We start from the raw sequence: 23,069 nt of genomic DNA, 5'->3' as shown, positions 1-23,069 counted from the left end.
AACAGATCTTTTATTGTATCGCTTTTCGGTCCTTTGGTTACATTAAACCTCCGTTGAAAACTTCGTCTTGTTGCAACAACACTGTGTTCTAGGCGGCGGAATTCCAACACCAGAAAAATCCTCTGTTCTAAGGAATAAACCATGTTGTCTACAGCACACTTGCACGTTGTGAACAGCACACGCTTACAGCAGAAAGACGACGTACAGAATGGCGCACCCACAGACTGCGTTGTCTTCTATATCTTTTACATCACTTGCAGCGCCATCTTTTGTTGACAATTGTAACTACTGTGATTTCGAAAGTTTGTCCGCCTGAAAATGTACTGTTGTCCCAAGCATATTGCAACAAACGGTGTATTTCTATCGCTGCTCGTTTAGTTTTTATTGCCGTTTCAAATATACCGGTCATTTTTGAAACACCCTGTAAATGAACCCTCGCACTCTCTTTTAGCAATCATGTATATTTACAGTTCCTCGAGCGCACCCATGACTCTCCCTTTCTTACTTATTACATGTAGTATTTGTTGGGCTCTGATGGCCCTCGAAATAATGCGGGCGGATTCTTTAAAACCAGTGGGATCACGTCTGCTAGAGCACTGCTGCGATGAAAGCACCCTACCGGCGAGGACAATCTTGTCTTCCCATTTATAGCTGTTATTGTGCGTAAAACCGAAAAACGTGATGCAGTTTTAATTTTTTTACATTTACTATAAACATTTCAAAAACATTCCATTGGGTCTCTATTAAAAATGCTGTTACGCAGTTTTTCAGTGTGGAGCATTGAAGTATCTGTGATTCGACATTGTTGTTGTTGTTGTTAGCTCCAGTTTCTTCGTCTGTTACTGGAGTCTGTCTCGCCCTATCGTTGGCGACACAAATCCCTCGTACGTATCCAGAAAATCCGCTGTCTTCTCTCTTCTACTTTGTTTGGTCATCAATTTTAAGCTTCGTTTGCTTCATCTCTTAAATTATCTTCGTGCGATATATCCTATCCATCGAAACTTCAGTGTTCTGTTAGCTGTCCTTTACGCCATACTGAAATTCGTTACCTTCACCGTCCGTTTCGCCTTATATGTTGCTGGCCACTTTTCAATTGCTACGATATCCATCTAATTTTGTTTTCTATCTTTTTTAGTTAGATGTTCGTTCTGTATGTAAAGCTGAAGCAGATATGGTCTGCAGACTTTTAATTTTGTTTTCAAGCAGAGGTTTGGGGCTTCCTCATAAAATCCGAAACTGTTGTTGTTATTTTTCGCGTGTTCTTTATACCAGTTTTCAGTCAGTGACTGAAACTGGGTGATAAAGCCTGTCTGACGTATATAAGAGTGCGTTGAAAATAGAACGCAGCACTTACCGAGCTCTTAGTTTATGTAAAAATAACAACAAAAAATAATGTAAACAGGGTACTCTGTAAGTATCAGAATACACTTAGTATGTAATTCGAACCACGTATGCTTTACTCTCGCGATATGCTGCATTATACGAATACTTCCTGATCGCTTTAACGTCTGTCGAAGGCTGGACAGCAAGAACGATGATGATTCTGCGCATTTCAGCGTGCATGTACGTGAGCACCTGAGTATTTCTTATCATGTTCAGTGGGCAGATGAGAGAATTTGTTTGCTTCTACGATCATCCGACTTAAGCCCACTGACCTTATTTCTGCGGTGTGCTGCCAGGTCGTCGATTTGCGCATCGCCTGTCAATCATAAAAACAATGGTGTCGTATGCAAGTAGTGGAAACATGCGAGGTATGTTTCTCTACACGAGGTGTTCTCTAGTGTCTTCGTTACTCATTGTGGCGGCGAAATAAAACGGAGTCGCATATTATCGTTTTGTTATTCGGAAGCTAAGCATGTCCGGTCCCTTATCAGTGTAAGAGTTTCATCTCATGTTAACCGAGGAACGCGAATTTTAAGTATTGTCCGCTAATTTCTGTAGACCATAATACATTCGTGTGTTTCCAGTCGATCTCGCATTGCGAAGGACGGCTGTTCAAGCCCTGTAGTCTCTGCTCAGTTATCCATAGCTCCCTTAAATAGCTGCAAAAAAATGCCGGGATGGTTGCTTTGAAAAAGTCACTTCCTATTTTCTCCCCTGCCGTTCCCCAATTTAATCCCGTGGTCCGTCTCTAATGACTTCAAAGTCGTAGATGTTAAACCCTAATCTTCCTTCCCTCTATAGAATCGAATATGTCTTTAATTTTGTCACTGGTTGTTCCGCACCATTTGCATGAGTTTTGCTTTTAGGAGAATAACAAGCAGGGTTTTGCGGTTTCTCCTCCTGTATAGTTTTATCATTGCTTTTAATACCTCACATAGTCTACCACTACACTGACCACCGCTATTTTCAGCCCTCAGTCGGTAACATACTTTACTTCAGTGTACACCATCTTTGTTCTCTCAGGGTGCAGTCGCTTCGATGAGTGTTCTGTAGTCGATGTCAATTACATTTCTTGATTCACTCCTCTTCTTGTGTTAACATTTTCAATTAGTACTTCTTATTTTAATGTCGGAATTGTTACAATTGTTGCTACTTTTGATTAGTCTAATGGGTCTTGTTGTTGTGCTTTTCGATTTTGAGGCTTCAAAAGTCGTTTTATGGAACAGAGAATCAAATAATATTGTATAACGGATGAAAATTTTAGAAAGCGTTACAGTCTAATCATGATACCTCACCCTTAATTGATTCATACTACACACGTGACCAGTTCAAAAATGGCTCTGAGCACTATGGGACTCAACATCTTAGGTCATAAGTCCCCTAGAACTTAGAACTACTTAAACCTAACTAACCTAAGGACATCACACACACCCATGCCCGAGGCAGGATTCGAACCTGCGACCGTAGCAGTCCCGCGGTTCCGGACTGCAGCGCCAGAACCGCTAGACCACCGCGGCCGGCACGTGACCAGTTATCGGAAAGTCATATCCCTAGGTTCTATTAAACAGACTCACTGTTTTTAAATTCGACATATTTCATCATCTGTACCAGTCCGACACAACACCGTTCTTCTCCGATAATCTATAGTGCTTGCTGCCACCACTCTTACAGTTCCACGGAACATGGTTTTTCAGGTGATAAAATTTTTCAAGGATCGTCGTTTCGATACGGAGGTATGCTAAAGGTTTTGAAGTTTATGTTAAAACTTCATCTTTTTTCATGGCATGCAAAACATTCAAAAATTTTCCTAGAGGTTTTAATACAATATCTCAAATGAGATAACCAAATATCCGTAAACAGTTTCATTACTTGCGTTTATAGTAGCATTCTGGTGAGTTATGTTAAAATTAACTTAAAATACATGTAAATTTTTGTACGGACTGTTTTTGTGGGCGTCCTTTGTCACTGCGTGGGAGAAAGAGAGTTTCATTTTACAGGAAACAAGACCATAAAAACTTTCAGAGCTGGTATGCTATTTTACGAAGACTTTGCTCCATCACACGCTTCACCCTTAAAAAAAAATTACAGATATTGGAATAATGGAAAGATTACGAATTAGAGAGTGATATGGATAGCTGCTAAAATGTAACATTTGTATATTTGTATTTGTGTGTGTGTGTGTGTGTGTGTGTGTGTGTGAGAGAGAGAGAGAGAGAGAGAGAGAGAGAGAGAGAGAGGGAGGGAGAGGGAGAGAGAGAGAGAGAGAGAGAGAGAGAGAGAGAGAGAGACGGAGAGAGAGCTTTCAACTGATTTACTTGAATGTTTGCAGTCAAACAAAATACCTGCTCAGGTACTGTTCGTTAACTATTATAAAGGTCGTCTAGAAATGAGAACAATTCTAGATTGGGTTTCTTCCTCGTAGTCTACTCACTTTTAATGCTTTATGTATCCCACAAAGGGTTGCGAGTGTACTGGATCTGGTATTTCCATACCCGAAAATTCTGATCAGCGCATTTGGCAGACAAATTCATTAGAAAGTTTTCATTTTTGATGATCCTTCAGTTCAACGCGAAATCGTCATGACATATATTATAAATCCATAATTTGAATATCGTCCACAGCAGACACACTCTACAGTCATGATCTGGGACCCTCTTGCTCGGTCAAGTGCTCTGGGTCACTGCTCGCTTCGTGTTTCTCGATGAGGAGCAGCGTTGCGTAGCTTCAACAGAGGCTTCCTATCAGAAATCGTTGAATATACGTGGCAGGCTCAGTCAAATTTGGCGTTGTCTACACTGTTTCAAGAACATCGTATTTGATGCTATGTGTCTTTAAGTTCAGCAGCCAGAAGACAGAAAAGTGAGAGAAGTGTGGTGAACAAGCAAGATTTCAGGTCTGATATATGAGAGAGATATTTTGTTTTGTATTGTAAGCGTTAGGAGTGTAGTTCTTACTTTGGAGAATTTAACATCGGTCTGACAACCAGTTCTTAATAATACTGTGTAAACACTCTTTTAAAATTTCGAAGTAATTGTCTTTTGAAACACTGTCGCCATCAAACATAAGGTGACGCACGTCAGACGAGAACACACAAGTACGTAGTATTAAACCACCGCCACGGTGATTTACTGTGGGTTGTATAGGTTATCATTACATTTACATTCCTTCACATAGCTTCTTTGCAGATTCAGACCGTCCGCCGCTTTTATACAAAAACTAACTTCAAAGCAACGCATAGATCAGTTAGAATTTGCATCTTGTGTATACTCGTATTGTTATTGAACTTAAAACGAAAATAACGTCAGTTAGATCACTAATAATAAAAATATAAAGCTGATGAAGTTTTCCAGAATATGACGACAGTGCGAACACCACTGACGACGACAGTGCGAACACCACTGACGCAAAAATCGTTGCTGTTATAGTTTCACTGTACATCAAGTGATATAAAAATATTTTTTTAAAACTATTCATGAAGCGTGATTTATTAATTGCAAATAGGAATCCTTAAAAGACATACCATGAAGACACTAGTAACGTAACTTTCGAATCTCTGAGGTTCGTTTACCATATTTCACGAAGCATGTACCTAGTGCCCAGGCAAACAGAGGCAGGGACACACAAGGTGGTAATTTAAATTTACTGGTATCGCGCTGGAGTTATTTTCGAGTTACCAGTTTAACAGATTCGAGACTGGCCTGGACGGAGTGACTGGACTGCTGTTCTAAACACATTCCTCTAGAATTATCACTTTGTAATTGTGAATGCCATAAATGTGTACGATACTTCATTTGAAATGATGCTTTGTTTATGTAATCTTAAAAATCTTATTGTATGAAATCTACAATTAGAAAAAAAAGGCTCTGAGCACTATGGGATTTAACTTCTGAGGTCATCAGTCCCCTAGAACTTAGAACTACTTAAACCTAACTAACCTAAGGACATCACAGACATCCATGTCCGAGGCAGGATTCGAACCTGCGACCGTAGCGGCCGCGCGGTTCCAGACTGTAGCACCTAGAACCGCTCGGACACCCCGGCCGGCTAGAATTAGCAGGCATTTGTTTTGCGGAGTTATGTTTTCATCCTGAAAAAAACCTTGTGCATGCCGTTATTACACATAATTTGTAGTGTAGCTGCTTTTGAAAAATTCAGCCACACAAAACACTGCATCACAGTTTGGGCACCACCAGGATGACTCTTTTCGGTACGTTTTTCCCTCTTGCCTTTTGTTGACATCGGATCGCGCTTTAGGGACGAGTGTTTGATGTGGTTTTTTATGATATTTTTTACTACCAGAGTTGTTTTCCAAACGTTCGTTTAGGCGAGACCGTACTTCAAACGCTTCATCTTCATTATTCTCTTTTATTTATTACTTACTTGAGCATACAGAAATCTGGATCAGTGACAGAATCATCAACTTCCGCTTCTGAACTAAATTCTCCGATTTGTTTTTCCAGACTAGTGAAAACCCCACTATCTTCGAAGTTTCCAATGCAAAAACTATGCAGAATGCGAGCAGCGGCCAACAAAGGCACAGTTAGGAGACGGAGGAAAGAGGAGATTCAACACAGAGCACAGTTATACAATGCGCTTTTGCAGGGTACTGACAGTTCAGAATTCGAAAGCCATGTCGCAGGGCAGTGCAGAGACCCTCCCTCGTGCAGTCTACTTGGCTACCAACAGGGGGCAGTATTGCCAATGTGAGCTACGAATTTTTACGCACAGCACGAGCAAGACTCGGGCGCCATCCGCCTAACTGCCGCTGCTCGAGTACTACGTGGGCTTGGTCTAGATTATGTTAAAGATAAAATAATATTTTTAAATTTTTTTAAGGTTATCAGGTGCCTTTACTGTTCATGTTAAACCAGCTGCTGCCCTGGCTTCGAGGATGGCATCTCAGGATTTGGCTGCGAGAAGAAAAACAAAATTAGCATACTGAGCGAACGAAGCGTTCTACTGATCTCACTCTGTTAAACTGTCAATAATTCTTGGCGCTGTACATATGACACATAACGATTATGAAACGCTTACCATTGTGAGACTAGAAAGACTAGTTAAATCATACTGTTACATGCACTAAGACGAATATTTTATTACGCAGTTTGATATACCGGAATAGATTCAGAATATCATCTGATTTATAAAGTGATGTTTACCGCGGGTAGGAATAACATTTTTTGTATAACTACCACAGAGCAACTACTTTCGACAGTACTTCATCATTATTCTATAACTCCACATCGGAAAAGTCCAGTGTCTCGGCTTTACCTCTGCGTAACACTAAACCTTTCTCTACCGCCTTCTCCATTTCACCCACACGACTCTGCAATAAACTACCCTGTAACCTGCTCCATATCCAAATCCACTCTGCTTTCAAAAGGCCATTAAAGCGTAATCTGTGCTCATCGGCGTAGCTTCCCTCTCGGCATTTCCCAACTGTTTTCTTTCCGTCCAACAGGTAACCAGTATCTCTGTGACACTCCAAACTACCCAAGCGTTCCTCATCCCTTTCTACTTCTGTTTCCTTCATTCCATCTCTTCTGATAATCTTACCTAGTAATTTCTAACTTTTCCCCTTCTTCTCACTGATTCTTTAGTACTGCTGCCACACATTTTTGTTAAATGTCATGTCCGACAATAACGTTATGAGGAAATTGCTTAACACAGTGTGAATAAAATTGACTCTTCTTAAATTTCAAACAGTAATTACTATATTATTATTATTACATTGGTCATCTACTATAGCCGGCCGCGGTGATCTAGCGTTTCTAGGCGCTTCAGTCCGGAACCGCGGGACTGCTACGGTCGCAGGTTCGAATCCTGCCTCGGGCATGGGTGTGTGTGATGTCCTTAGGTTAGTTAGGTTTAAGTAATTCTAAGTTCTAGGGGACTTGTCTGGTTAGGCGGGAGAGCGGGTCAGAGAACCATAATCTTGTCAGCTGAAATAAATGCATAAATAAATAAAATAAATAAATATCTGTCAGGCTTTAGAATTCTAAATGTCTATTAGGTAGGACACACTGTCGGAAGTATTTGCAGAACAATAAAGATTTTAACAGCTTTGTTGTAGTAATAATAAAAATGTCGTTTCCAAAAGCTGTGCAGCGCAACTTAAAGAAGGTTTTATAAAATCTTATAATTGGTGTCATTGTTATCACATAAAAAGAAACAAGATAGATGGGAGGAATTTCACTTATTGTTACGTAATATACTGGACCATTGTCACACTTACTGCTGTCCAGAATGATGCGGTTAAAATCGGCTACTCGACACGCCTCTGAGAGGCAAGAAGCGTCCTCCTGAGCTTTTATTCTATGGAGGTGAGTCGGTTAATTGCCATGCTCTAACCACATCCCCATGACAGATGCAGTGCTCAAAAATTCGTGGCTTGTGTGGGGTGATAAATTAAACTTGAGTATCAAATCGTTCTCTGTCGTTCTGTTTTATCGCCTAATAGCTGGACTACACATCTTCAAAATATTATCTTAAACTAAGCAATGAAATCACTATAAAATTTAACGCCATCGTTGAACTGACTCTTTACAATAACCCGCTTGCTATGGCATCAACTTGGCCGTTATGGCGAGTGCCAACGGAAGTCTTGATCAACATTAAATTTGTTTATTTTTGCTTGTTCTTGGTAAGCCATACTTCAACCAGAATATCTATTTTATTTTGATTAGTTTCGCTCAAGTTGTTCTGTTGACGCTGTTTCTTTTAACTCACTTTTTGGAAAGTTCTGACATCTCGTGTTTTACAGCTGCCTTTATTGTGAAGATCTTAGCTATCTATCGGCATGTCTCTGAATCGACAGTTTCGCTATTCACGTCAGACGTGTCTTACGTGGTAGGAATTGATTCACAGATACGCTGACGTTCCAGCAAGTGTTGGTACCTACCTGATAAAATATAGCATCATATAAATATGCTGCAATGACTTTGACAGCATCGGTAAAAAAATAAAAATGAAATAAATATTTTATGGAATTAATGTGCTGAAATGTCTATTGGAATGTTTAAGACTCAACGCCCACTAGACGACGATCAGTTTCAGTTACAAAAACAGTCGTGAAGGTTGCTCGGTTGCAAGAAAAGCAGGACAGCTGAAAGCGTACAGGAAGACCGGCTTTCGGAAGAGTGGTGACGAGAACAGTTGATAAATGTGAGATATTAGAATCCAATGAAAATTTAATAACTGAATGTAACAAGTGATTTTTCAGAAAGGAGTTCAAGAATATCATGTGGGCTGCATTATTTCGCTCTTTATGGATCCTTAAGGTAAGTAAAAAGTTTCAACTAATAAACAGTACACCACCAGACCTATAATCAGTTATTCTCCTACTCTCTGTCCACGAGTTGCACTGGGAGAAACTCTGAAGTGATATTGCCTTAGAGTGATTAGTAGAGCGTAAGTGTATTAGTTCAGATCTGTGTATGTGTGTGTGTGTGTGTGTGTGTGTGTGTGTGTGTGTGTGTGTGTCTGTGTGTGTGTGTGTGTGGGTGGGTGGGTGGGTCACTACTGGTGATACGATAGTAGATGTCAACGTCACAGTCTCAAAGCACATTCTGTCTGTACATTCTCTAACAAATCAGATTGAGTAATCTAACTACTAGAATGGTCTGCGATCTGTAATGCGCGGTGCAATTCGTCGAAACGCTTTGGACTTGCTTCCGGGAGATACGGTGTTCAAATTCCTGTCCGCCCATCCAAAAATAGGTCATCTTGAGTTTCTTTAAATAGCTTAATACAAATGCTAGGGCAGCTCACTGCGATGCAATCAAGAGGTTGTCTGATTTTTGTTTCCTTGATTAGCAGGTTTTACTGCCATGCGCGTATTCCTTACCACCACTGAAGCACATCTGCATTCCAGTCAACACGGAATAAACTCAACAGTTTGAAGAATTTGGCAATGTGCATACGTTTCAGCCAATGTGACAAGTCTGAAAGCATTTTGCGACTGGTATTCTCCCATTCCCTATGATTTTGACTATTTTTAAAGAATATTCACGCAGTTATGACAATATTTCGCACATCATGAATAGGTTCTTATGATTATTGCTATTTACATTTTACCGGTTCAGATGTTTTCGTAACGTTGCTTCTCTACGATATCAGTTCTAAACTACGTGTAAAATTGAATAACGACACTTAGCTGCCGTTTGATCTCAAGTGCTAGAGTAAAAAGAAATCGAACAACAGCATCTAATGATATTGTTTTGACACGTATGTGCATGATGTCCGTATAAATCAGGGGAATCCTTTGTTTACGGATTTCCGAATCGCTTTTGATTCACTATTACTTGAAGTCTAGAAATGAAATTACGTCCTTGTGGCGTAACTGACCATATAAGAAGCTGGAATCAAAATTTCTCGACAGGCAGAACGCCTCGATGGAGATATGCAGTCATCTGTAGACAAAGAAGGAATATCTTGATATTTAGTATCCCAGGTAAGTATACAAGCGGTATTGCAGTTCAGGTTGTGTGTCGATGACACGCACTGTTTTTGCACACTGTAGATACCGTGCAAACACCAGCGTATTGCATTAGTAGAAGTACATCTGCCAACTGAAACAAAATTTCTGTAAGTACGTACGCAGCTCATATAGCTGATAACAGATCACAGTAACACATCATGGCTACGTGAAACGAACATAACTTTTAGCTTATTAAAAGAAAGTGTGGTGAACAAAACAAATGCTCTGGCTTGTTTGGTAGTGAGACTGCGACACAACTTAGAGGGTTGTAGTAGTTGTAACGTCAGGGTTGTTTTCAAATACGATGCAGGTACCTGCGATGGAGTTTTACCTCTCTATGTTTGCAGTAAAATCACGTAGCCGCTGGTAAAACATTAGCCTTGTTAAAAACAATAACCACTAATTTATTGAAATATAAATCTGCGTGCTTCACGAAACGTTATAATAACGAGGTGAGTCAGTTATGTCATACAAAACACTCCCCAGTTGAAGGAAAAAGAAATGTAAGGTTTTGATTTACTGCTAGGATACCGATAACTGAGGTTAATCTATAAGGGGCAGTCAAATAAAAGCTAAACAGACGAAAAAAGTGAGTGAACTGTTCATTTTTTCAAAAGCAATCGCCTAAGCAGTTAATAAATTTATCCTTCTGTGAGATCAGATGCTCGATGCGGTCATGAAAAAATGTTTGCGGTTGCCTACGGAGGCACTATTGTACGAAGGAGTGCTACTACTTTTCCGAAGCAAATTGAGGGCCACGAATGTCTTTCTTCACGACTCCAAATGTATACTGTTTAGACAGAACATTACTACATAATAGCCGGTATGTTCACCTTTGGCACGGATAACAGCGGCGACGACGCCTCGTGGTATCGAAGCAATGAGGTCTTCGTGGGTCACTGGAGGGAAATGGCACTACGTCGGCACGCAGAATTCCCGTAAATTCCGGGGAGGGGTCTGATGAGCTCTAATGCCACGTCGTGTTCGATCGGGTCCAGATCTGGCGAGTTGGGAGGCCAGCACGTCAACTGGAACTCGCCACTCTGTTCTTCGAATCACTCCATCACACTCCACGCCTTGTGACATGGCTTATTATCTTGTTGAAAAATACCACTGATATCGGGAAACATGGTCACCATGAACGCGTGTACGTGGTCCGCAACCTGTGCACGATGCTCCTACAGGGTGTTTCAAAAATGACCGGTATATTTGAAACGGCAATAAAAACTAAACGAGCAGCGATAGAAATACACCGTTTGTTGCAATATGCTTGGGACAACAGTACATTTTCAGGCGGACAAACTTTCGAAATTACAGTAGTTACAATTTTCAACAACAGATGGCGCTGCAAGTGAAGTGAAAGATATAGAAGACAACGCAGTCTGTGGGTGCGCCATTCTGTACGTCGTCTTTCTGCTGTAAGCGTGTGCTGTTCACAACGTGCAAGTGTGCTGTGGACAACATGGTTTATTCCTTAGAACAGAGGATTTTTCTGGTGTTGGAATTCCACCGCCTAGAACACAGTGTTGTTGCTACAAGACGAAGTTTTCAACGGAGGTTTAATGTAACCGAAGGACCGAAAAGCGATACAATAAAGGATCTGTTTGAAAAATTTCAACGGACTGGGAACGTGACGGATGAACGTGCTGGAAAGGTAGGGCGACTGCGTACGGCAATCACAGAGGGCAACGCGCAGCTAGTGCAGCAGGTGATCCGACAGCGGCCTCGGGTTTCCGTTCGCCGTGTTGCAGCTGCGGTCCAAATGACGCCAACGTCCACCTATCGTCTCATGCGACAGAGTTTACACCTCTATCCATACAAAATTCAAATGCGGCAACCCCTTAGCGCCGCTACCATTGCTGCACGAGAGACATTCGCTAACGATATAGTGCACAGGATTGATGACGGCGATATGCATGTGGGCAGCATTTGGTTTACTGACGAAGCTTATTTTTACCTGGACGGCTTCGTCAATAAACAGAACTGGCGCATATGGGGAACCGAAAAGCCCCATGTTGCAGTCCCATCGTCCCTGCATCCTCAAAAAGTACTGGTCTGGGCCGCCATTTCTTCCAAAGGAATCATTGGCCCATATTTCAGATCCGAAACGATTACTGCATCACGCTATCTGGACATTCTTCGTGAATTTGTGGCGGTACAAACTGCCTTAGACGACACTGCGAACACCTCGTGGTTTATGAAAGATGGTGCCCGGCCACATCGCACGGCCGACGTCTTTAATTTCCTGAATAAATATTTCGATGATCGTGTGATTGCTTTGGGCTATCCGAAACATACAGGAGGCGGCGTGGATTGGCCTCCCTATTCGCCAGACATGAACCCCTGTGACTTCTTTCTGTGGAGACACTTGAAAGACCAGGTGTACCGCCAGAATCCAGAAACAATTGAACAGCTGAAGCAGTACATCTCGTCTGCATCTGAAGCCATTCCGCCAGACACGTTGTCAAAGGTTTCGGGTAATTTCATTCAGAGACTACGCCATATTATTGCTACGCATGGTGGATATGTGGAAAATATCGTACTATAGAGTTTCCCAGACCGCAGCGCCATCTGTTGTTGAAAATTGTAACTACTGTAATTTCGAAAGTTTGTCTGGATGAAAATGTACTGTTGTCCCAAGCATATTGCAACAAACGGTGTATTTCTATCGCTGCTCATTTAGTTTTTATTGCCGTTTCAAATATACCGGTCATTTTTGAAACACCCTGTAGGTCGTCATGGTGCCTTGCAAGAGCTCCACTGGACCCATGGATGCGCGCGTGGAAGTTCGCAGTAGCGTAACGGAGCCGCCGCCAGCTTGCCTCCGTTCCTCAGTACAGGTGTCAAGGAGCTGTTCCCCTGGAAGACGACGGATTCAGCATGATGAAGTATGTATCGGGACTCATCAGATCATGCAACGCTCTGCCACTGCGCCAACTTCCAGCGCCATTTCAGTTGCAGTTGGCGACGTCGTATTGTTAACACTGGCACATACACTCCTGGAAATTGAAATAAGAACACCGTGAATTCATTGTCCCAGGAAGGGGAAACTTTATTGACACATTCCTGGGGTCAGATACATCACATGATCACACTGACAGAACCACAGGCACATAGACACAGGCAACAGAGCATGCACAATGTCGGCACTAGTACAGTGTATATCCACCTTTCGCAGCAATGCAGGCTGCTATTCTCCCATGGAGACGATCGTAGAGATGCTGGATGTAGTCCTGTGGAACGGCTTGCCATGCCATTTCCACCTGGCGCCTCAGTTGGACCAGCGTTCGTGCTGGACGTGCAGACCGCGTGAGACGACGCTTCATCCAGTCCCAAACATGCTCAATGGGGGACAGATCCGGAGATCTTGCTGGCCAGGGTAGTTGACTTACACCTTCTAGAGCACGTTGGGTGGCACGGGATACATGCGAACGTGCATTGTCCTGTTGGAACAGCAAGTTCCCTTGCCGGTCTAGGAATGGTAGAACGATGGGTTCGATGACGGTTTGGATGTACCGTGCACTATTCAGTGTCCCCTCGACGATCACCAGTGGTGTACGGCCAGTGTAGGAGATCGCTCCCCACACCATGATGCCGGGTGTTGGCCCTGTGTGCCTCGGTCGTATGCAGTCCTGATTGTGACGCTCACCTGCACGGCGCCAAACACGCATACGACCATCATTGGCACCAAGTCAGAAGCGACTCTCATCGCTGAAGACGACACGTCTCCATTCGTCCCTCCATTCACGCCTGTCGCGACACCACTGGAGGCGGGCTGCACGATGTTGGGGCGTGAGCGGAAGACGGCCTAACGGTGTGCGGGACCGTAGCCCAGCTTCATGGAGACGGTTGCGAATGGTCCTCGCCGATACCCCAGGAGCAACAGTGTCCCTAATTTGCTGGGAAGTGGCGGTGCGGTCCCCTACGGCACTGCGTAGGATCCTACGGTCTTGGCGTGCATCCGTGCGTTGCTGCGGTCCGGTCCCAGGTCGACGGGCACGTGCACCTTCCGCCGACCACTGGCGACAACATCGATGTACTGTGGAGACCTCACGCCCTACGTGTTGAGCAATTCGGTGGTCCGTCCACCCGGCCTCCCGCATGCCCACTATACGCCCTCGCTCAAAGTCCGTCAACTGCACATACGGTTCACGTCCACGCTGTCGCGGCATGCTACCAGTGTTAAAGACTGCGATGGAGCTCTGTATGCCACGGCAAACTGGCTGACACTAACGGCGGCGGTGCACAAATGCTGCGCAGCTAGCGCCATTCGACGGCCAACACCGCGGTTCCTGGTGTGTCCGCTGTGCCGTGCGTGTGATCATTGCTTGTACAGCCCTCTCGCAGTGTCCGGAGCAAGTATTGTGGGTCTGACACACCAGTGTCAATGTGTTCTTTTTTCCATTTCCAGGAGTGTACGTGGGTCGTCTGTTGCGGAGGCCCATTGTTGGGAGTGTTAGGTGCCCCGTGTGTTCAGACACACACAGCACCTCTGCTCATCATTAAAGTCTCATGTTAGTTCCGCCCTTCGACCATAGATACTAGTAGACTGGCCTTGCTGTGCAGAAGCTATGGGGCTAGTGTGGCTCCAACATAAACCACGTGACTGTTGGCAAAACGTGGCGGGATTTCAAAGCAGCGGTCTGCCATCCTATGTTTGTATCGGATTTTCCCCACATTTCTCAATTGACTGCCAAACGCTTCCAACAAAAACTACTTTTTTATTTGTGAAAAATTATGCCAGAACTACATTTGACCTCGATTTGTTCAAAGTACCATTTATAAAATCTATCAAATACATCGAACGCCACTCTGGTGGGCAGCGGGACGAAATTACTATAAACTATCAATTATAGTAAAAAGTCGTTAAAATTCTTTTAAACAGTAAGAGTGGGCTCGTGTCAAAAATTTGAACATTGTATTCGACACGTTTCGAGCTTTAGTCACTTATAAAAGAAAATGGGCTATGGGAATTATGTCAACTATAGGTGTCAAAATTGTTTACTTTAGGAGCAGGTCCATTTTATAGTATCAATTTTAGGTGCACTTCAAAGGTTCAGTTCCCACTATTTTTACAAAAGTTTAAACCATCAGTTTAAAAAAAATGATATTTTAGATGAAAGGTGAGACTTTGCAGTTTCAGAAAATAATTTTGGAGCCTAGGTTTAAAAAAGACACTGTAAATACAAATTATAGATATACATTGTAAATAATAACTAACCTATCAAAACACTTCTCCGCGAAGTGCTTCGAGCAAAGGCGCGTATGTGCAAACGGCTTAAAGTTTTTCCGTTTCAGGGCATGTATCCAAAGCTGCCTTCGGTTTTCATCCTTACGGAACCTATGAGTAGCAACGAGAAACGATTATACTTACTTCTGTAACCGAATTATCACAGATACTTTCCAAAATGTAATATCAGTCTGACTTTACAGGCATCACTTTCAACACTTTAATTTACTATTTTTTATTTATTTAATTTACTATTTCAAGTGTAAGAAACATATAAAAGTCACTTCAGCAGATTTCAATAAACGCATCTGCACCATCTTAGACACACTTACACGTGAAATGTAATGCCATTTCCCCGACAAAACGCTGAGTACAGCCATAAGCGCAACACGAAACAACCATGTTTTGCCAACATTTACGTGACTTCAGCCCAGAGATGTTGGAGCCACGAAAATGACGTCAGGGCCAGTCTATTATATTTATGGTCGAAGGTTCCGCTACAGTTCGTCACCTGTTTTACCAGGCTGCCCAGCCTACGAGGTCCGACATCTGTAACGAGCGGTGGCTGCCCAACCTCGCGAGGCCTGGACGTGGTCTCGCCTTGTTTCGCCACGTCTTGAAGACGCTCGCTATAGGACTCCTCGGACATCCGACAAGTCGTGTAGTTTTCAAAATTCTCATGCCGAGCTTCCGGACCATCACAATCTGCCCATGTTCAGACAGCTAGCGCACCTTCGTCATTCTATACACGGATAGCACGGTCACTGATACTACAGGGGATAGGCAAAATAATCTGAAATCTGTACTTGCTTGGTAATGGTTTATCTATAAGCGACTGGACCACATTTGCCCGTAATACAGCTATAATTCTTCTTGGAATACTGACATATAATAATGGTATACTCTTCAGCGGAATGCTATGCCACTCTTCAATCACAACCTCTTCCAACTGTTATAGTGACGAGGGACGTAGAAATCTGCTCCGGAGTCTGCGCTCCAATACCGCCCCAAGGGTTCGATAATGTTCAAGTCCGGGACTGTGTTGGCCAGGGAAGACGCTGCAGTTCAGTTGCATGCTCCTCATACCACTATTCCTGGCTGTGAGAGTGGGTGCATTATCATCCTGAAATATGACATCATTGTTGGGGAACCACATTTGAATCGTGGGGTGCATCTCATCACCTAAAATGTTCACATAATCGTTGGCCGTAACACGGCCTTTGAGAGTAATGATGGGAGAATACCGTGATATGGCTGCTGACACCACCACACTTCCACCTCCATGCTTAACCGTTGGAATCAAGCAGTCAGGATTGTAAGCTTCTTTTGGCGTTCTCCAGAGGTAAATGTTGGGAATAACGAAAACGTTGACTCGTCGGACCGTCTGATGTGTTTCCACTGATCAGCTGTCCAGGATCTATGCTCCTGACACCATGTTTTCCGCTTCTCTGCGTTGGTTGTCGTCGTGGTTTCAGTATAGCCGCTCGTCCATGAATATTAGCTTTATGGAGTTCGATAGATACGGGGTCTCGAAGATGACAACTTGGCTCTGAAGTCATTTTAGCTGCCGTAGTTTTGTGTTGTTTTGACACAATTCGTGTTAGCGAACGACGGTCTCTCTCATTTAGTTTTCATTTACGCCCACTATTACGTTTACACGATGATGTCTTTCCACTTTTTGTATAGGCTATCATGACTGTTGAAACAGTTGCTCTTAACACATTCAATAAGTTGGCTGTATTCGTTACTGATGCTCCAGCTATTCGGGCCCCTACAATCTGTCCTCTTTGGAAGTCTGTTAGGTGTTTCACTGCACGTCGGCCTCGGCCTCTGAATGCAAATATGAAGTGTGCACTACTCGTAAACAACCTGCTCAGTCCGTACTGAACGTGACAGTCCAGAGAGTTTCACGTGAGCTCCCGAGGCACACCGCATGGCGTCCATGGAGACGAGGAGCTCAAGTTATGTCTTGGTGGTGACTGAGTACCTATATACCGCGTGTTTAAAATGTGACTACGCCTATTCAGGCTGTTTTAGTTTTATTTCTAGACCAAGCCCTTGTACACATATTATAGAATCAGGTTTATCTTCTGGAGAAGGCTCAATTACTTGGGCTGAAACCTAGGTAAAGGTTGGTTTCATCACCGCAATCGAGGCTGATAGTTTCTTACATATTAGATTATCACGATTGCTGACTGGGCTGCAATGTTGAAATTACACTAGTAATGGTTTCTCACATACGTCTCGTAGATGTTTAGCACACGAGGAAACCAAGAGATAACATTAATGCGTTAAATACGATAGAAACACAAGCAATGGAATGGTGTGTCATAGCAATCAGTTCATAGTATTGTTAACGAACACAACACACCGACGATGGGGTGGGGCCCAGTCCATGCGCGTCCTGTCGATCTGTAATTCTCCGCTACTGGAAAAACAAAACCTGAAATAAAAATGTTCAGATTTCCGTCAAAGATAAAGAAAGGTTACGGGAACAGATTTTGAATTAAGATACATATGAGAGAAATGAACGGAAGACTACAAATCGATCATATCATCAGTTACGAGCAATTGCTAATAAAGGACTCCAAACGCCCGATTCCCTCTAAAACTTGTCCATTTTGCATGTTGATATCTTGCAACATCTGCGCAGCAACCGTATGTTATCACTTCTGTGTTCTAAGGCGTGGTCTGTGCTAGCGCAAGCGGAATCGAAGCTGATGAACGATCGAAAGTGAAAATTCGTTCTCGGTCTCTTTCATTCGCGTCTATTGCTTTATCCCTGATTCACGAGCATCTTATCCCGCGAACGCTTCCGAACATTGAGATTATGTGTTCGGTGCTATTCATTCTCGCTGCGAGAATGGTAAGCACTAGAGAGCAAACGACATTAGAAAATATAAACCGAATTTGCTTCACTTAACGAAACGAGTATGTCACTTTGAAGAAGATATGAGTAAACTTGGTTTTCTGAACTTCTGCAGAAATATGAGATGAACGGAATGCTATTTGCTCACATTCACATGCCATTTACGTCTGAAACAATGCTATTTTCGATTATGTTCGTTCATTGTTCAACCTGATTTGCACCGGGGCCAACGCAGTCGAACAAGCAATAACGAACGAGAATTCCGTATGGTGAAAACGATACGTAAGCGCAAGCAAACTGCATTCGGTCGTGTTCGGTTCACATTCGCTAGTGATCGCTCATGTTCCGCTTCCTGATCTAGGGAATCATCATAGGACGTTCACGTTCTTCCCACTTCGACGCTAGGATTACGGAAAGATTTCATCTACTATCTCGTCTACTTCTGTACGAATTTCGTGAGTGATGGAATAGTGCGAAGACAGTACAATGTTGAGTAAAAGTTGATAGAAGAATACAGATGTCATACGGGCTTCTGGGGTACAAGAGATCCACAACACAAATGGCGAAGGAAAAGAAATGTAAGAGAATATGTGCAGTCTGTTAAGTAAGAGCGAGGTCGGCATTACAGACAGACGGTAAAAGGTATCGCCTTAGTTTCTCCACACAGCAATAGAGGGCACCTTTGTCCTTCATGTAATATGCTTAGAGCATTAGTTTGAATTCGTAACTGAGATACACAAGAAGAGACATGAGTGCACCTTATGTTGTGGACTGGCAAGACAGCCAATCCACTAGGACGGGAGGCCGAAGGGCACGCGTTTAAGCTCACGCAGGATGGCGTGAGGTCTGGAACAGTTATAGGAGTTTGTAGTAGGAAGAAAAGTACGTAGCTGTTGGAATACTTAACTTTAATCCATAATTGGTGAACACCGGTCTGACGGTACATGCATCACAAGATAAATAGCAAATGATAATGGCGCCTTGCTAGGTCGTAGCAAATGACGTAGCTGAAGGCTATGCTAACTATCGTCTCGGCAAATGAGAGCGTAATTTGTCAGTGAACCATCTCTAGCAAAGTCGGCTGTACAACTGGGGCGAGTGCTAGGAAGTCTCTCTAGACCTGCCGTGTGGCGGCGCTCGGTCTGCAATCACTGACAGTGGCGACACGCGGGTCCGTCGTATACTAGCTGACCGCGGCTGATTTAAAGGCTACCACCTAGCAAGTGTGGTGTCTGGCGGTGACACCACACCTTACACAACGTTTTTTGAGGTTGTGTTTCTCTGTAGCCACCATGAAGGTTCAAAAATGAATCATGCTAGGCCGTCTAAAAATATGGTCAAATCAAAGTCATTTGGACAAAAGTGGATAACACGCTATAGATTGGCTACAAGCGTGGATTGCTTTGAAGAATGTGGCTCAGTCGGTAAAGTGACCCCAAAAGTGAAAAGGAAAAAGGTGTGCAGGTACTGGATTGGCTCTCGCAGCCGCCTAAACCTAACCCTACTGAAAATGTAAGGTCTTACATGAACAAGAAGCTGCAAGGGAAAAAGATTTTCACTCTGAAACAGCTGCAACGCATATTCCACGCACTTTGATGTCTCTTCCATGTAAATACGAGGAAAGCTTGGTTTCAAGCATGCCTGGAAGATGACAAGCAATTATCGACGCTGCGGGTGACTAGAACATATTATTCATTGTAATTGCACTTTTATTTTGTTCATATATGATGCATATGTATGTTTTAGTCTGTTGTCAAATACATTTTTCTAATGATTGACCGGGCCACGATGTTACTTAACAGACTGCATCTATCATGCTGATCAGAATTAAAGTGTACGAAAGACCTTATCACTCTCGTTGCTTACGTTTATGGAACCTGTAATTATATTATTTGTATGTCGCTGTTATGCTAGAGATTTTGATGAGAAAGGAAAACGGTTTACCGAAGATCACCCTAGCTGTCCTTCAGCAAACTATATAGAAGATTTTGTTAATCATATCATTTCATTCACCATATTATATTGACATCATATTCCATAGATGTACCTCAATAAAATCGTCGAAGTGCTTCGCATATGTCAGTGCAGACATCGGAAGTTGTTTGAGAAACAGAAACTATTGAAATGGAATACTGTCACTAACGTAACCATTTCCAGTCGTTAATAATCAGAGTGTAAATGTTAGACTTACTTCAGGTTTTGTTGGCCGTCGGTAATTAATGTTCTGCTTTTAAATTTCCTTCTCGTATGTAATGAGAAGCCTGCAAAAAGTGTCAGTCGACATGTGTGCCAAGTTGTGGACTAGTGCCAGGGAAACTCGGAACTGCAGTTGAGCGTGTAGTGTACTCAAATGGTTCAAATGGCTCTGAGCACTATGGGACTTAACTATTGTGGTCATCAGTCCCCTAGAACTTAGAACTACTTAAACCTAACTAACCTAAGGACATCACACACAATCATGCCCGAGGCAGGATTCGAACCTGCGACCGTAGCAGTCGCGCCGTTCCGGACTGAGCGCCTTAACCGCGAGACCACCGCGGCCGGCGTTTAGAGTACTACTCGCGCGCTTTGACAGTCAGCCAGAAATTCAGATACTTAAACTCTTTATTTCGTAACCATTTTTGCTTACTTCGCCGGAAACACTGCTCCCGTCGCTATGTCGCACAATCCTTTCTGAATGTCAGAGTTCTGCATCGTGCCTCTAACTATACAGGCTATGAATAGACTTTCAGGATACAATCGTGACACGTAGAGGAAAAAAGTATGTTGCTTGGACACGGGTCCAGAAACACTTCAATTCCATGTTAGAGATACTTATTACTTCTCTTCGTAATGACGTTACTCATAGGAAAGAGGTAGGTAAAGAGCACAATATGAAACATTTTTCTAAGTGAAATGTTCAAAACCTCCGTTAGCAAGGAGACATGCATCAATCCGCCATCACATTGAATCCCTTTCGACACCTACGTAGAGGTGGACCAATTTCTTGGACTCCAGGCTTTCCCGACTTCCGGCCAGTACACTTTCATTTGTAGGGGCTTTTGAAAGCCCGGTACAGGATGTTTGGAATCTTTGTGCTCATGTTGTGGAATGCTGGAAACAATACGCAGTTCTCCAGGAATGCGGCAGCGCATCAAGGATTCAATGCTTCGGCGCGTTGATGCATGTATCGTTGTTAATGGAGTCCATTTCGAACGTATCAGTTAGGAAAGTGTTTCATACTGCGCTGATACATTCCTTTCCTGTGCGTTTTCCATGATTAATGTGATTATGAAGAGAAGAAGAAAATCAGCTCTAACATGGAAATAAAGCTTCTCCGAACCCACGTCCATAAAACATATTTTCTTCCTCTACGTGTGAGGAATATTTCCTGAAAGTTTCGCCGTACCTTCTTGTTACACCCTGTGTAGTGTCGTATCCTGTGTGCCGATTAAAATGGTTCAAGTTGCTCTGAGCACTATGGGACTTAACTTCTGAGGTCATCAGTCCCCTGGAACTTAGAACTACTTAAACCTAACCTAAGGACATCACACACATCCATGCTCGAGGCAGGATTCGAACCTGCGACCGTAGAGGTCGCTCCGTTGCAGACTGTAGCGCCTAGAACCGCTCGGCCACGCAGGCCGGCTCTGTGCCGATTATGAGCACCAAAAAGCAATAACGCAATGTTCATAGGATATGTTCGTTACCTCGTGATGTCTTCCGTCCCCTCTAGTGTAAACGGCTGTTCAGAGATACAAGCGAATGGTAGTGAACACTGGCGAATTACCTGCCAATGCCCTTTTACTTGTTTGCTTCCATTTGCTTTCGTGTGAACCAGGTTTTAACCAGGTACAAAATATCCTTGCAGTAGAGACCACAATGTCAAGACTGGAACAATGTAATGTGATGTAGAGCATTCTTTTGGAAGCACACTGGATTTTGTGACATATTGGCGTTAATGCCCCTTCATGTCTGTGTGGCTAACAGAGATGACGAGGATATGAGTTTTTGCCCTGTTATATACACGTTTAACAGAATACTCGGTGTCCCATTCCGAAATACCACGCCTAATTTTGCGCCTTGGTCAAAGATTTCAAATTCAGTTGTGACCTTGGAATGGCAGGGCAGTCTCATTGGACCCCGGGTCCAGCGCGAAGCGGCACGGGGCGGCGCTCGGCTGTTGCTGGAGGGTGCTGGAGGCTGACAGGCGGCGTGCGCCGCGATTAATGCAGGCCGGCCGCCGCGCCTGGAATGGAGTGACAGTAATTGACGCGCGGCGTGGCGACGGGGGCGCCCCTGGCGGCCGCGCCACGCACTAACGACGCCGCCCTCCCCCAGCAGCGAGCAGCCGTGGACCGGCCTACCTGTAGCCGCGCGCCACCGTCACACAGGCTGCTGCTCGATCGCCCGCCTGTGAACCAGCACTGTGTTCAAAACTGCGACAGCATTGACGGCTACAAGAAAGTAGCGGTGTCTGCGAGGCTCGACTCGATTGTTTTCTTTTTTTGTTGTTGTGTCTAGACAAGACAGTCTACACACAAGGCGAGGAAGCCGAAAGGGCACGCGTCAACTCACGCCGGCTTGCGTTAAGTCTGAAACAGGATACGTAATGAATGCTACAAAGAAAAGTACGTAGCTGCTGGAATACTTAACTTTAATCCATCATTTGTATACAGCATTCTTGAGGATACAAGTGAGACTCTCTCTAGAAATGATTAATGGCGCCTTGCTAGGTCGTAGCCATGGACTTAGCTGAAGGCTATTCTAACTGTCTCTCGGCAAATGAGAGAAAGGCTTCGTCAGTGTAGTCGCTAGCAAAGTCGTCCGTACAGCTGGGACGAGTCCTAGTCCGTCTCTCTAGACCTGCCGTGTGGTGGCGCTCGGTCTGCAATTACTGACAGTGGCGACACGCGGGTCCGACATGTACTAATGGACCGCGGCCGATTTAAAGCTACCACCTAGCAAGTGTGGTGTCTGGCGGTGACACCACATTTTTAACCTTTTTTCAGTCGAATGAGCCGGCCGCTTTGACCGAGCGGTTCTAGGCGCTTCAGTCCGGAAGCGCGCTGCTGCTACGTTCGCAGGTTCGAATTCTGCCTCGTGCGTCGATGTGTGTGATGTCCTTA

General features: G+C 43.7%; 1 protein-coding gene across 1 annotated transcript in view; it reads left to right on the top strand.

Annotated features, from left to right (window-relative positions):
• The window catches only part of LOC126088139 (transcription factor MafB-like), a 42,606-nt gene extending 20,344 nt beyond the window's left edge, over positions 1-22,262 (top strand). The window contains exon 2 of the mRNA XM_049906255.1: positions 22,067-22,262. Coding sequence (XP_049762212.1) covers positions 22,067-22,262 — 196 coding nt within the window. The remainder of the gene's footprint in view (positions 1-22,066) is intronic.
• Positions 22,263-23,069: the final 807 nt, after the last annotated feature.

The sequence above is a fragment of the Schistocerca cancellata genome, chromosome 6 (assembly GCF_023864275.1).
Source record: "Schistocerca cancellata isolate TAMUIC-IGC-003103 chromosome 6, iqSchCanc2.1, whole genome shotgun sequence".
NCBI lineage: Eukaryota > Metazoa > Arthropoda > Insecta > Orthoptera > Acrididae > Schistocerca > Schistocerca cancellata.
Note: the sequence above shows the minus strand (reverse complement) of the source record. Positions and strands in the feature narration are given on the sequence as shown.